The following is a 15,320-nucleotide window of genomic DNA, read 5'->3' as shown; positions in this document are numbered from 1 at the left end:
CTAACGATTTTCTTCAAATTCAAGCCATGGGTAGCTATTCATAAGTCCTATCAAATGACATGAGTTTTTTCCTTGGAAAATTGCAGGAGCTCCGTAATATTCTTGAGAAAAATGGCGGATAATTACTAAAAAACCATGTTTTTCACGATTTTTTCAAAATAACTTGACCGATTTTTTTTAAATTCATACTCTGTATAGTTATTTATCAGCTCTGTTAACTGGCATGAGTCTCCTTTCTGGGAAACTAATGGGGGGTCCACCCCATCCTTGAGAAATGGACTTTGTAACCTCCTTCTCTTGCATGAGGTAGGTAGGTAGAGCAGTTCATAAAAAGAACACATAGTCGAGATATTTCATCTGTAGAACAGCTGTTTTGACGACTTTAAAAAAATGACGACTAAAAAAATCATTGAATTTCACAATTTACACAAAGGAAAAAGTACTCTGAAAACAATTATATATACACATATACAAAAGTCTGATCGTAGTTTCGAATATGAGCAAGGAAAGTTGTGTGAGTGTACCACACCAGATTTTTATAAGAGCTACCACCTCTTACTGATTCACCTCCTACTGATTCAATCATCTTCAAAATCGTATTGCGAGTGTACAAACATACGCTTGTGGCCTTCCCTACTGTCACTGTCCCTGATTATTAATGACACTCAGGTCCTCCCATTCATAGGGTCTGCCTATCCTTATTGTTATTCTGGACAATGGATCGCTCTGTGGACTGCTAACCCCCAAAATCGCTCATCGGACGACACCGTTTGAAATGGAGAGATTGATTAACATTATAGGAGATAGGTGTGAGATGGCTTTAATTCTAAGAGGTGTCATCAAAACCTCCAGTATATTTCAGTATTTGATACAAGGAACCATGTTATGTTATGTTTGAAGGGACGGATTCAAGGATCGAATGGTTCAAAGAACCTCACACGTCAACCGAAGCTTATTTGTGTGTCCCAAATTATACTTGGGACAATTATGATAGTTGGGCAAATCAATACCTCTGTCTAGGAGTTTTTTCCCGGTACTAACATCCCATTCATCACCTGGTTGCTTGCAGCCAAACACAACCTTTCTCTCTCACAATGCAGTATGATATACTTGGCAGTCTCTGTCAAGCAACCATGATATTGTGTCCCTTTTATTATTTTCTTAATCAATATAAATATTAGAAGGAATAAATAATATTGTAGTGATTGATACTATTAAAATATTGCCGATTTACCAAAGCAACAGCAAGACAATACAGCTTAGTTTCATTGCAGAGAAGACCATGAAACACAAATGCCAGTGCAAGTCCAGAGTAACGGAAGATGTAACTATGAGCCACCGGCCCCTGCCAAGAATCATGATAGGAACTCATCATCAGACCTGCAATCAACAAATTATCATAATTGAATAATTTATCATAAATTCATTATTGAGTATTAATTATTTTGAAATACCTTTTGATTTGGATTTCAAAATTGGTAAAAAGAGCGTGAAAGAGTGGATTAAAAGAGAATATTTTTTACATTAAATATAGCAATTTAATATTTAAATTAAATTTCTTTCTTTTTATCTTATAGTGTTTTCTCAGCACAATATTTGTTGATTTTTCTAATGTTCTAAAGTTTCTACTGTAATTATTAGTCGAATTTGAACCTAAATTGTCTGCACTATTTCGAAATCTTATGTTTTACTTTTACTGTTTTGCAACTCTCACCAGCGGGCAAAGAGTTTCTTTTTGCTGGTGATGCCTGGATTTTATTTTATTCAAGTATATTATGAATAATTATGTTTATTTATTTATATTTTTAATTATATGTCATATTATGTGTTTGTAATATGTCTTGAATATTCTAAATTGGCAATAAATTGATAAACAAAAATACGATATTCGGATGTTGAAAAACTTGTGTGATGGAAAATGTAGTATACACAATGTGTCATTGAAAACCTCATCATCGCGATAACAATGCCCTTTTTTCTAGTCATTCTCCAAAATATTTTCAACCTAGAAAGTCAACTCTTTCTTCTAGGTGCAGTATTTTTCTATGCATTCAAAATTTCAATGAATGTGATAATCATCGAACACATGTCAAGTCAAAGCAAATAAATAAGAATAGTTTTGTCGTCTAAAACCTAAAATAGTGAGCGTTCCTTTTGTGCAGGCATCTTACAAGTTCTAAACCAGGAAATAGAAATGATATTCTATTCTTATTTTGAATCCTCCAAAACGAGTTAATTGGATTGATCTATGATTTTGTAATGATGAAGCCTGGCAACAGAACTGATTGCTGGAAGATATTGGTTCTAACGTAACTTTCATTATTGAATTTCTGAGTTCACTTTCATAAGTTACGGCTTTTCGGTACACTTTTTTTATTTAAATTGGATAATCTTTTTCAATATAATTGTTAAGTTCATTATAAGAATGAGAAAAGGGGGCAACTGAGGTTTTTAATTGGTCTAATAAGAGAGTTATGGGCTGTTAAAAGTGCTAACTCTGTTATCTTCCCAGATCATGAACGGTTTCGAATTTTCCATCGGAGTTTTTTTTCAATACATTCAGTATATCATTGGCTTTGTTCTAATATGCGTTTTTGCGATTTATGCCAAAATAAACAAGTATCTAATTTACAAAAAATGTTACTTTTCTATTTATGAACGATATGGGGAATAAAAAGTTTCAGTTTGTAAAGATAAATTTTTTGAATTTTTAATAAAAGTTCTGTTAATATAGTGGAAACCGTTTATGATCTGGAAAGAAAACGGAGTTAGCACTTCAACGACCCATAACTCTTCTAACTCGCTTTTTAAACCACTTGAAAATTTCAGTTGCCACTTTTTCTCACTCTTATAATGATCTTAACAATTATATTGAAAAAGATTATCCAATTTTATTTTTAAAAAAAAGTGTACCGAAACGCCTTAAATAGTTTCAGACATGATATTGGTGGAGCTTAGCCTATATGAGACATAAGGTCGATTGAATATAAGCTCGAGTCTTAGTATTAGTTTATACATTTTCGCCACACTGCACAGAAAGCAGCTTTTTTCCAGTCCCTACGTAGACCTATTACTAGAACCCATTTGAATAATCAAGTGCTACTTCTGTAGGGATTAGCTAGAACTTTTAAAAAAAATCTTAAGCAAATGTAGGTCCATCAGCTGATAAGATTATACAGCTGACTTAAATCTAAATGCTTAAATTTTTTTCTTAAAAATGCTTTTACTTTGCTTGAAAATGACTATACTTGAAGGAAGTATAAATTGCTAGCTCTTATTCAATCAACCTATTAAATATTATTCTTTTAGTTTTTGGGTACGATTTTTACTTGAGACTTATAATACTATAGTCTTCTAACACCTTGATGTTTGAAAAATACATTATGAGAATGTAAAATAATATTGAACTATGATATTTTACAAAAGCTCAATGTATCCCAGACCGATAAATACATTTTCGCCACACTGCACAGAAAGCAGCTTTTTTCCAGTCCCTACGTAGATCTGAAAGACATTGTTTGCAGACGACTCTCGTCTGACGTCAGAACAGGTTTCTTTCCTAGGCCGGATAAGAGTACCCTTTCAAGCCGCTAACATGGAACTAAGAAAGGTGATCAAAAAACAGTTGATCAAAAAACTTTTCATTATTTGTGCTCATTATTCAATAATTGAAACATTTATAATAATATCATCTTATTGTCATTTGAAAGAATAGAAAAGTATAAACTTAACCTCCCACATAATTGAACATCATCTTTTAGGTTATTTAGACAAATCAGAATAAAAAATAAAAATACTTGGACAATTTCCTGATATTCAGATTACCTCAGATTGCTAGAGCTATCACCTTCCACTTCTGCTTTTGGAAGTGCTTAGTAAACAACTATTCTCATATATATATTGTTTATTTTTGTGTGTGGCGAAAAATGGCGTTCACACCACGGGCACAAATGTTTTTCCGGCTCTCAATCTTTTCTAGTCCTCGGCCTACGGCCTCGGACTTGAAAACCGATTTCGAGCCGGAAAAATATCATTTTCTGCTCTAGGTGCGAAATATACTATATCAGAATGTAATAGTATATTTCGCACCTAGGGTCGAAAATGAGACTTTTCCGGCTTGAGAGCCGGAAAAACATTTTTGCCCATGGTGAGAACGTTATTTTTCGCCACACAGAAAAATAAACAATATGAATATGAGAATAATTGTTTATTTGGCACTTCCGAAAGCAAAACAGGAAGGTCATAGCTCTAGCAAATCTGAGGTAATCTGAATATCAGGAAATATTGTCCAAGTATTTTTATTTTTTATTCTGATTCATCTAAATAACCTAAAAGATTATGTTCAATTATGTAAGAGGTTGAGTTTATACTCTTTATTCTTCCAAATGACAATAAGATGATATTATAAATGTTTTGATTCTTGAATAATAAACACAAATAATGAAAAGTTTTTGATCAGCTGTTTTAGCACACTTGAAATTTGGCCAATCTGAATGTCAACGTCAACAATGCCTGTTGTCGTTGACTTCGGAAGTTTAGGTTAGAAGTTCTATACTACTCTGAAAATCGAATTTGAATAGTTTATAATATATATCTTATCTGAATTTTATTCATCCAAATAAAATGATAGTATCTTATTGCAGAATACCTATTCAATTCTAGAATCATAAACTGATTCCGTTTCATAAACCATTTTGGAAACACGTTCACATCAAATCAGAATCAGCTGACTTCAAGGTTATTTTACAGCCCTAAGGCCGTAAAACTTTTACCGGCCTGGTCAGAAAACAATCACTTTCGGCCTCCATATGACGCACGTAAACCAGCTCTTTACATCCAAGTGGGGCGAAAAATAATATTTACCGAAGCTCAAGGTATCCCAGACTGCATTGCACACTCCCCAAGCGGCCGCGATCACATAGATCAGAGCTGGGTCATCTCCAGCAGGTTTCCATATCACTAGAACCATCAGCAAGCATGCGTGAAAAGCAAATCCCATTCCTAAAAAAAAAAAAAAATCAAAATTAGGCCATCTATGAGAAAAATCACCTACACACAAAATAGCTCCTCGATACTGTAATGATTATAATTATATAATAAATGATAATTCTTATTCTATTTGAATTCGAGCTACAAGTTTTCGAAATCAAACATCAAACACACTACTTTCTCCTATTATGGAAATTCCCAACCTTTTGTGTTTAAAAATACTTGCAAGTATAAGTGCCGGTTGCATAAAAGCCGGTTAAATTTCAACCGTGATCAATTCCATGAGAACCAATAAGAGAAGCCATCTTTTCAAAACTGCCTTCTCAGATTGGATCTCGTGAAATTAATCACGATTGAAATTTAACCGGCTTTTGTGCGACTGGGCCAATTTGTTTTGGTACAAATCCACTGTAGATTGGACTTATATTATAGACACACTGAAAAGTTTATAAGAAATGGTCAATTCAAAATAACTCAATTACTGGAAGGAACAAATTCATTGAATTTATATACCTGGAGAGAGCAAATTGATGGAGTTAAAAGGCCTGGAGTATTCAAATTGATGTATTTTATATGCCTGGAGTGATCAAATTGATAAAGTTCATATATGCATAGAGTGATCAAACTAATGTAATATAGAGTGATCAATTCACTCTATATATACTCTATATATTTTTAATGTAATAGCCTGGAGTGATCAATTCCATAGAGTATGAACGCCTGTAGTGATCACATTGGTTGAGTTTTGTAGGCCTAGATGATTGAATTAATAGAGTTTGAATGCCTGAAGTGATCAAAGTGATGGAGTTTTTCTAGGCATTGTGTGAGCAAATTGATGGAGTTCTATAGGCATTGTGTGATAAAATTGATGGAGTTTTATAGACATTGTGTGATAAAATTGATGGAGTTTATATCCAGGAGTGATAAAATTGATGGAGTTTATATCCAGGAGTGATCAAATTGATGGAGTTTATATCCAGGAGTGATCAAATTGATGGAATTTATATCCAGGAGTGATCAAATTGATGGAGTTTATATCCAGGAGTGATCAAATTTATGGAATATATAGGCTTGGTGTGATCAAATATTGTTGAAATAAAAAGATTTTATAATCGAATTTATGGAATTTATGTCTTGAGTGATAAGATCGTTGGAGTTACATACATATTGTGTGATCAATTTGATGGAGTTTAAAGGCCAGGGGTGTTCCATCTAGGGTGTTCCATCTAATCGATGGAGTTTTATAGGCATGGAGTGATCAAATTGATAGAGTTTATATTCCTGGAGTAATAAAATTAATGGAGTTATACAGACCTAGAGTGATAAAAAATTGATTTAGTTTTATAGGCCATATTAGCAGAGTATAGTGACATTGCACTTGGAAGTTAACATTAAGAACTCAAAATGAATTGGTGTTAGAATCGAGTGATTTTATTAAAAATAACTTTCAGTGTGGTTGTTATTTTTGTAATTTTCTGTAAATGGAATAACTTTCTCAAAAATTGATATTCTCAGGAAAATGTTGTTTTATTCAATCAACCATGGAGAATTTATCCTCTCATCTCTATCTCACAGAAATGATCTGTCACAAAAATGTGAACTTTTGGCGCTCATATCTCAAAAAGTAAATGATCGGAAAAAAATTTCGGAAAAGTTCAGGAAAATATCATCAGTAAAAAGTTATTTCAGCCTGTTGCACAGCTTTAAGTAGCAGAGTACAGGCTTATTTGTGAATATTATTAATTGAACAATTAATGTTGCTCACCTATTACCATATACCGTTTTACATGCTGCAGAAGCATGCTGAGAGTGAACCCAGCAATCGCTTGTAGAATTGCAAGGCTGAAGAATACCATTCCCACGTTGTCCATACTCAACGAACATAGCACGTAAGACTGAAACATTAAAAAGCATGTATTAAGTATGAGCATTTAATTACTTTCGCTAGTCATGAAAATACTGATAGGCTAAGATCGGCATTAAGGTCTCTCCACACTTGGCTACACTACGCTGAAATACGTCTTCGGAAGACATAGCCGTCCTATATATCATTAGTGGAAGCTATGCTACGCTCATGTGAACGAGATGATTCGTAGCTTAAACATTGCGAGATAGAATGTATTTCAGCATAGCGTAGCCAAGTATGAATAGAACCTTAAAGTATTGAATGTTAATAATTGGTGTCTTGATTTCATCTGCTTATAAGATCGAAGTCAGTCGCCCAAGATGTTATATGATATATATATATATTATAGTGAACTATAATTTACTTTATTATAAATCACAAACTCATAGTTATGTTCGTTTTCTTCAACTATTTTAGTTCTTTTCCTTCAAATCTTTTGAAGGGTTTCCAGGAAGTAAGGGAAAGGGGAACAATATAAACAGAAAAATTATACAGATCTGATAATTTTTAAAATAAATTTATATCACTTTTCCTATTAGAAAAAACTACTAGCAGTCAGATATTTTACAACAAATTAATTAATACTGTAACAACGAGAGCACTGTACAACACTGTACAATGAACACTGTAACAACGAGATCTTTATTTTAAATGTTAAATATTTTATATATTAAATTTATATGTTGTTATAGATAACAAACATAAGGTGAGTGACCAATGGTGTGAGACAAGGATATGATGAGACAAGTGAGGAGGCTTCCTCTCATGCCAATCATGTGGTCCTGGCTACAGACTATCTACAGTCGTCATCAGAGCTAAAACAAAATGATGCAAATATATATCACATCAGTTCCTGGCGCAGAATAACCTAACAGTTACGGTAGGCCTATATAAAGCACTGCATTAATTTGGATTGATGAACAGTCAACTTATTGATCAATAACGTATTGACTATTGATCACACATTACGGTAAGTGACTAAGATTTTTTTATTCGATATATGAATATGTTTCCACGAACAGTGTATAATATTATTCTTCAGACTCATTTGTATTGCATGTGCTTTAGACGTATGTCTGCCATAAGTCAATATCCTACTTAATCAATCAATCAATAAACCTTTATTGTAATGAAACACAAAGTGTTGTAACAAACGTCAAAAATACAATAGAATAAAAAACAGTCAGAAAAATTAGTACACAAAATTGGAATAGTAATGAATAGCAGTAATTAATAACCAGTAATTATTAAATCGGGGTTCCCTTAATAAATATACTATAGGTAGGCCATATCAGTATTTCTAACACCTCCAAGTATTGTCATCAGGTGTGTATTGTCAATGAGGATATGATACTCTTAGTTTCAATTTTTACTCGTTTGGTGCTGTATATCACTAGTATATTTCAATTTTCAGCTGATTGCTCAGTTCTATGACATTCGTGTGATCTTATTGCTTGGATTTGCGAGTTGGGAAGATGAAAGAATTGTATTCGAATAAATAAATACATACGCCGATACTGCATGGAAGTACGGTGTGACACAAGACAGTTAATCTGGATTCTCATACTCCAGTGACAGTAAAAGTGAAAGTGACCGGTATCGTTATAATATTATTCAGATGATTTCAAATGGGATGCATACTCGCTTGGTCGTGCTGAGCGGGAGCAGTCCAATCAGAAATCATTAAATTATATTATCTACTAGCAGGTAGCCTGTGCTCTGCAAGGTCTAATAAAACTTGGCAAACTGAAAACTTGGTCTGCTGGAATCTTGAAGAATTAAAAATAGGCCTATATCCAACCCCTGTTAAATCGATATGCAAAATTTCAAGTTAATCAGTCCAGTAGTTCAGACGTGATATTGCGTCATTTGTGAATTTCGTATCCGGACGTGTAAAAGCCAATTATCTTTATTATATCAAAGAATATATATTTTTATTTTATTATATTATATTACCTAATCTTATTCACACTGTGACGGTCACTTTCACTGACACTGACATGTGAGAATCCAGATAAACTGTCTTGTGTCACACCGTACTTGCATGTAGTATCGGCGTATGTATTTATTTATTCGAATCCAATTTTTTGATTTTTTTGAATAGTGGGAGTCTATCCTAACTCAATTCAATGATTCAGTGATTTGAAATTTGAAACTGACCTTGGTGAATTCAATTTTTTGAATAGTGGGAGTCTATCTTAAGCTTAACTCAATTCAGTGATTTAAAATTTGAAACTGACCTCGGTGAAATCAGAATACATGAATCCTTGTTCGAGACCAACAAACAGCGACATGGGAGCGGCCAAACGCAGACGGGGATCGACAAAAGCTTGGCGCAGGCGTTTGAATGCGTCCAGTTGCTTGTCGGCGGCAGTGACAGTCGGCTCAATGCGGTTGATTGTGACGCCGGTGAGGACGGCAGCGGTCACGCAACAGCCAAGGCAGACGCCAATCAGAATGTAGTCGATGCCGCAGGGCAGCTGGTTGAACTCGTGCAGCGACGGCATGGAGGTGTCAGGACAGGCCGCGCTGCCACACCCACTCAGGTCTGGCGGAACGGTCGGCTTCGGGATCAAGCCGGCGTTCTTATACAGCACAAACGAGGCGAACGCGTTGCCCGCTATCAGGCCCACATCATGAGCGGCTCGCAGACTCCGCAGTAGACGCTGCACGAGCGCCACGCGTTGTCCGGCCTAACCCAACAATTTTCGAGATTGTTAAGAATGTTTAGACTTCATTTTTGTATTTATTAATCCATTCTACAGATGGAAATTAATGCTAATTGATGAATAATTATTATTAAACGAAAATCCAAATTAAATGCAGTTATTCCTGTCGAATTGGTTTAATCTATGAAAACCATTACATTTATTTAGTTATAGCAATTGAGGAGTCACCAATCGAATGATCACAACTCAGAATTGGTGTATTGTGACAAAGAATAAATAATCCTATTATATTAAGCGATCAATTTCTGTATTTTTATATATTTATATCTGGTTATTTATGTTCAACGGATCTCGAAAACGGCTCTAACGATTTTTACGAAATTTGGAACATAATAGGTTTATGATATAAAAATTCGATTGCACTAGTTCTCATCCTTGGGAAAACTCGCTGAATGACATTAAAAGGATAATTCATCCTTGGCTGAAACAGCGGTGGATAGTAAAAAAGTGAGGGAGCGAGTGAGTATATAAAAAATCAAAATATCGCATCCCCGAAATTCATATAAGATGACATATAGCAAGCTGTGAAATATAACCACGATCATTTGAGAAATGTATTCTGTTAATCAATAGATAAAAATAACGAGCGAAGCTCGGTGCCCCGATATTTATTATTAAACGAAAATCCAAATTAAATGCTGTAAATCACCCCGAAGACTCCAGCTACTGCAAATATTGTCAAAAATGTTAACAGCTAGATGGAATTTCGATGAGAGCTACTATCAAAAAATTATTTGCCAGCCCGGGAACCGAACCCGGTACCTCCTCCCAATTGCTAGTCAGGTATGCTCACCTTACACAAAACTGACAATCTTTGGATAGCAGCGCTCATTATTTATACAAACCCATACCGGCCACCCAAGCTACAAATTGAAATTAATGAGAAATCGCATTTATTCAATTGCTGATTTATGAATAATTATTATAAAACGAAAATCCAAATCAAATGTTGTAAATCATCCCGAAGACTTCTGCTATTGCAAATATTGACAACAAGGTAACAGCTAGATGGAATTTCTATGAGATCTACTAGGGCAAGTGTATACCTAGCAATTGGGTGTTACCGGGTTCGGTTCCCGGGCTGATAAATAATTTTTGGATAGTAAATTCCATCTAGCTGTCAACCTTGATGTCAATATTTGCAGTAGCAGAAGTCTTCGGTGTGATTTACAGCATTTAATTTGAATTTTCGTTAAATAATAATTAGTTATTCTTTGTCACAATACACCAATTCTGAGTTGCGATCATTTGATTGGTGACTCCAATCAATTCAATTCATATTGAATTAAAATATTCTTTATTGGTTCTTCAAAACAAAATAAATACAAAAAAAGTTCAGCAAGAATATAAGAAAGCAATCACCTGCAAGGAAAATCCTGTGCGCAGGTGAGAGTTGCTAATGCAATTCAATACGAGTCATTAAGAACTTACAAGAGATGAAATAAGAAATTATATAATATAATAATAGAAGAAGATGATGAATAAGTGGAATAAGGGTGAAAGAGAGAGAGAGAGAAAAGAGAAAGAAAGAGAGATGTCAAACATACTGTCGAAACAAAGATAAGAGTGACTCAAAAAGTATGTCCTCGATTTTACTGGTAATTATCCATTCAATAGTTCTTCTTCAAAACAATGTAACAGAATTTCCATTAATATGTTTAGTAAGGTAATCTGGTATTTCATTGATTAATTTATCAGCTAGGTAAAAGTATTGTCTCCGTAAACATCAAGATCCATTCTTATATTTGAAACCTATTTATGGAATGTCGTAAATTGAGATTTGATTCACATGAATAAACATAGAATTATCAACAGAAATCAGTATGGATTTAAGAGTAGCATATCAACAGAAGATGCAATATCCGACTTTTTGGAAAGAATAATTGAAAACTTCAACAGTAAAAAGAAAATTTTAACAACTTTCTTAGACTTGGCAAAGGCTTTTGACACTGTATCCCAGTCAAGATTATTAGAGAAGATGGAACACCTTGGAATCAGAGGCTCACCTCTCAAACTATTCAATAGTTATCTAACTGATCGGTATCAACTACTTACGCTGAATACTTTATCAAGTAATAAAAAACTTACTGAATATGGTCTGCCTCAAGGCACTGTTTTATCACCAATACTTTTCCAAATTTATATTAATGATTTTCTTAAAGTTGACATTGGGAACTGCTCAATCGTATCCTTTGCTGATGATACCGCTCTCACTTTCACTGGCAATTCCTGGGAGGACGTGCGCCTTAGCGCAGAAAATGGTCTAAGAGTAGCACAATCTTGGCTCGATGAACATCTGCTTACTTTAAATGCTTCTAAAAGCGTATTCATGACTTTCTCACCCAATGCCCAAACACAACCTCATGAAATAGAAAGTATTAAAATACACCAAGTAAACTGCAATTGTCAACAATCAACAAATCACTGCTTTTGTAATGAAATTCGAAAAAAGGACCGAGTAAAATACCTGGGAATACTGTTGGATCCATATCTGAGATGGAATATTCATATAAACAGCATGTGTTTAAAAATAAAATTTCTAATATATAAATTTCATCAAATTAGAGAACTAAATAACTTGAAAATAGCCCGATTAATCTACTTCTCTTATGCACAAGCTGTCTTACAATATGGAATAAGAGCTTGGGGTGGAGCCTTGAACACACTTTTTGAAAAACTTTTCATAATTCAAAAATATATTATTAAAACAATTCTAGGCAAACCCAGACTTTATCCTACAAGCGATCTTTTCAATGAATTCAAAGTACTAACTGTTCGACAGCTGTACATAAAAAAATTTGATAATATATATTAAGAAGAATAAAAATAAATTTCTTCTTCGTGAAAGAAACTTGAATTTAAATTTACGTCCTATTAGAGAAACATTCCATCAAGAGAGGATGGATTTGAATGTATGTAGAAGACAATTCACTTACTTATCACAGAGGATAATAAATCTTGTTCCTACTCATTTTGTTGCCAATACAAGCCGGAGCAAAAAACTAAATTGCGAGATTGAGGAATGGATAAGATCAAATAAAACTGAAGAAAAAATCTTCTAAGCACCAACTGTTTGTTGTTTTTATGTTTTGTTTTTTTATCATAGAATAATAATTATTGTGTTTTACTAACTTTTATCTAATTTAATCTACAAACTTATATTTGTGTGTAAGTTCCACTAATCTTTGTTCTTTTTGGTTCAATTTCTTAGTTTATATTGAATAAATATATTACTGCAACTTAGGTCTACGCACAGGTTTTACCTTGTAGGCTACTCCTTAAACATAGATGGACATAAAAAAATAATATACTGCAGTTTTGGGATCATTTTATATATTTAATAGTATTTTTCTTGTATTATTTTTATATGTTATAATATTAGATTATCATAATTGTGTATGTTTTTTGAGAAATAAATTTGAATTTGAATAATGAAAATTATGAGATTTTTAATATATAATTGACGGACTGTTAATACTTTAAACTCGTTGAATAAATATAAAGTTGGATACAGACGAGGTTCACCTAAAATAGTTTCAATAAGGTGTTTTTCGATAAAAAAGTTTTTTGAAATGTGCATTCATATTATTACTATTACAATCTTTGGAATCATGAAACGGTTGGAATTATCGCGTGTTAATTTTTATGCTTGTAAAGAATCTTAAATGTTTTAAAACAAAGTTTTTCAAGTAGTTGTAAGTAAATTGGCAGGAAGTAATTATTTTATAAGCAAGAACATTCAACTACATTGATGTTGTTGTAGTTTCAGATTTCTTAAATTCATTTTGACACATGAATTAATATTTACGAGCGTTGGCGGAACTCAAAAATGAAAATGAAAGTGTTGTGTTGACAATGTGGTCACTGGGGTGTAGTGAGCATCTGAAGTCTTGTGTTCGCCTTATTTACGTATGGAATACACACTTTATTACCATAAAAAATATACCATAAAGCTCAGTACATTATTTTATTAGAAGAGCTTCAAGTCTTTCGTACGATACAAGAATGGGCCACTCACATTTAACTCATAACTATTATCGTGGAAAAACCTGATGGACGCCTCGTATTGACAAAAATAGAGAAGTTGGAGTGGTGCTTGCAATTATCATTGATCAAGTAGAGTGCCCAAGAGTGCACTACCACAAGGTAGTTAGTCACTTATGTGTCTGTGTGTCCCCCTTCCCAGCACAACAACTCAGGTGAAGGAGCAGATTGGATTGTCAGGCAGTGTATATATTGAGAGATCTAGTCTACACTTCTACTCAACAGTACAAATAATACAAGAAAGGTACAATGTGTTGACCTTACTGCAGAGAGTAAATTTAATGGAGATATTGTGGAAAATGGTGAGTCCACAAGGACTATTGTGAAGTGGAAAAAAGAGAAAATGTACCAGACGTCTGGGGGAACATGAAGAGCACTCTGACAAATGAGCGATAATTTCAAAATTAATGTTGCATAATCGTATTGATTGCACCGCTCCAATCACATTGGCTGAGTTTGATTGTTTGAATCGTGCTGTATCTCTCTTTCTCAAAATCGTACTTGGTTGTTGTAAGGTAGAATGTATTGTGTGCTTGTTGTGAATCAATTGAAGGCATTGTATAAATCAGTAATTGCAATTCAATTTTACAAAACCGGTACATAATCAATAATTGAAGTTTTGTTTTATAGTATTTTTGAATCATTTACGAAGAAAAAGTGTTTATTCGGTCCTCCATTCTTGATGAATTGAGGGTGCAGACTACAGACTTGAACTACAACTGAGTTGAGTCTTAGTGGACTTTTTCTCATATTATGAGAGACTCTTCAAACAGCCTCTTCTCATAATCATAAATTAGCCTACTAGTCCAGACAACGAATGCTCAAATAAAGGTATAGAGGGAAAAATGTGGAGCACAATTTTCAACTCCACAGCTCTTTTAAGGATAGTAAGAGGATTAACATATTAAAAATCCTCACCCCCACCCCCTATGCTAAAGGGGTGGGGGTGGTTTGAAAGTACCATTTTTTCATTTTTCGCATATATCTCGGAAACTATGCAACTTATTTGTGTTCTATGCAAAATTAAAGCTTACTAAATTACCAACAAGTTTTGTCTTATACATTTTTTCGATATCTCTAGTTTCTGAGATATCCGCTCTTCAAGGTGAGACATTTTTTGAAAAACACTTCTGCCTTCAATTTTTTCATCTTTTCGGCCTTATAATCTTTAAACGATTGATGAAAAAAATCCGTGCTGATTATGAGCTGATAGAGCATCAAATTATCTTCAATTATATGTATATTTTACGCATTTCCTTACGACTGTTGCAACAGTTTTAGTGTTGAGAGTAAAATTTTCTGTTCAGCAACAATAGATCAGTTGACAATGAAATTTGGAGGGAATGTTTGGAACACAATTTTAGACTTTGCAGCTTTGTTGAAACTAGTTTGGAGGTGAGCAAATCAAAAATTTCAACCCCTACATCATGTGCTGAAGGGATGAGGGTGGTTTGAAAGTTGCATTTTCAACGTATTACTTACATGCTTATATCTTGGAAACAATGAGTTCTATTGACATAATAAACTACACAAAAATGAAGCCTAATAAATTTCCTACAATTTTGTTCAGTAGAGGTTTTCGATAAATCCGATACTTTTCGAGATATTTATATTCTAAAGTGATGCATTTTCGAAAAACCAGTTATTCTTCC

General features: G+C 33.7%; 1 protein-coding gene across 1 annotated transcript in view; it reads right to left on the bottom strand.

The window, feature by feature from the left end:
* LOC111054227 (protein unc-93 homolog A) overlaps nucleotides 1-15,320 on the bottom strand; it is a 121,368-nt gene that overhangs the window by 6,397 nt on the left and 99,651 nt on the right. Inside the window, exons 4-7 of the mRNA XM_022341204.2 lie at nucleotides 9,136-9,588; nucleotides 6,755-6,884; nucleotides 4,864-5,001; nucleotides 1,235-1,380 (exon numbers count right to left, since the gene is read on the bottom strand). Of these exons, the coding sequence (XP_022196896.2) occupies nucleotides 1,235-1,380; nucleotides 4,864-5,001; nucleotides 6,755-6,884; nucleotides 9,136-9,588 (867 nt within the window). The remainder of the gene's footprint in view (nucleotides 1-1,234; nucleotides 1,381-4,863; nucleotides 5,002-6,754; nucleotides 6,885-9,135; nucleotides 9,589-15,320) is intronic.

The sequence above is a fragment of the Nilaparvata lugens genome, chromosome X, assembly GCF_014356525.2.
Source record: "Nilaparvata lugens isolate BPH chromosome X, ASM1435652v1, whole genome shotgun sequence".
NCBI classification, from domain to species: Eukaryota; Metazoa; Arthropoda; class Insecta; order Hemiptera; family Delphacidae; genus Nilaparvata; species Nilaparvata lugens.
The sequence above is the reverse complement of the archived record's forward strand: the minus strand, read 5'-3'. Positions and strand labels throughout refer to the sequence as shown.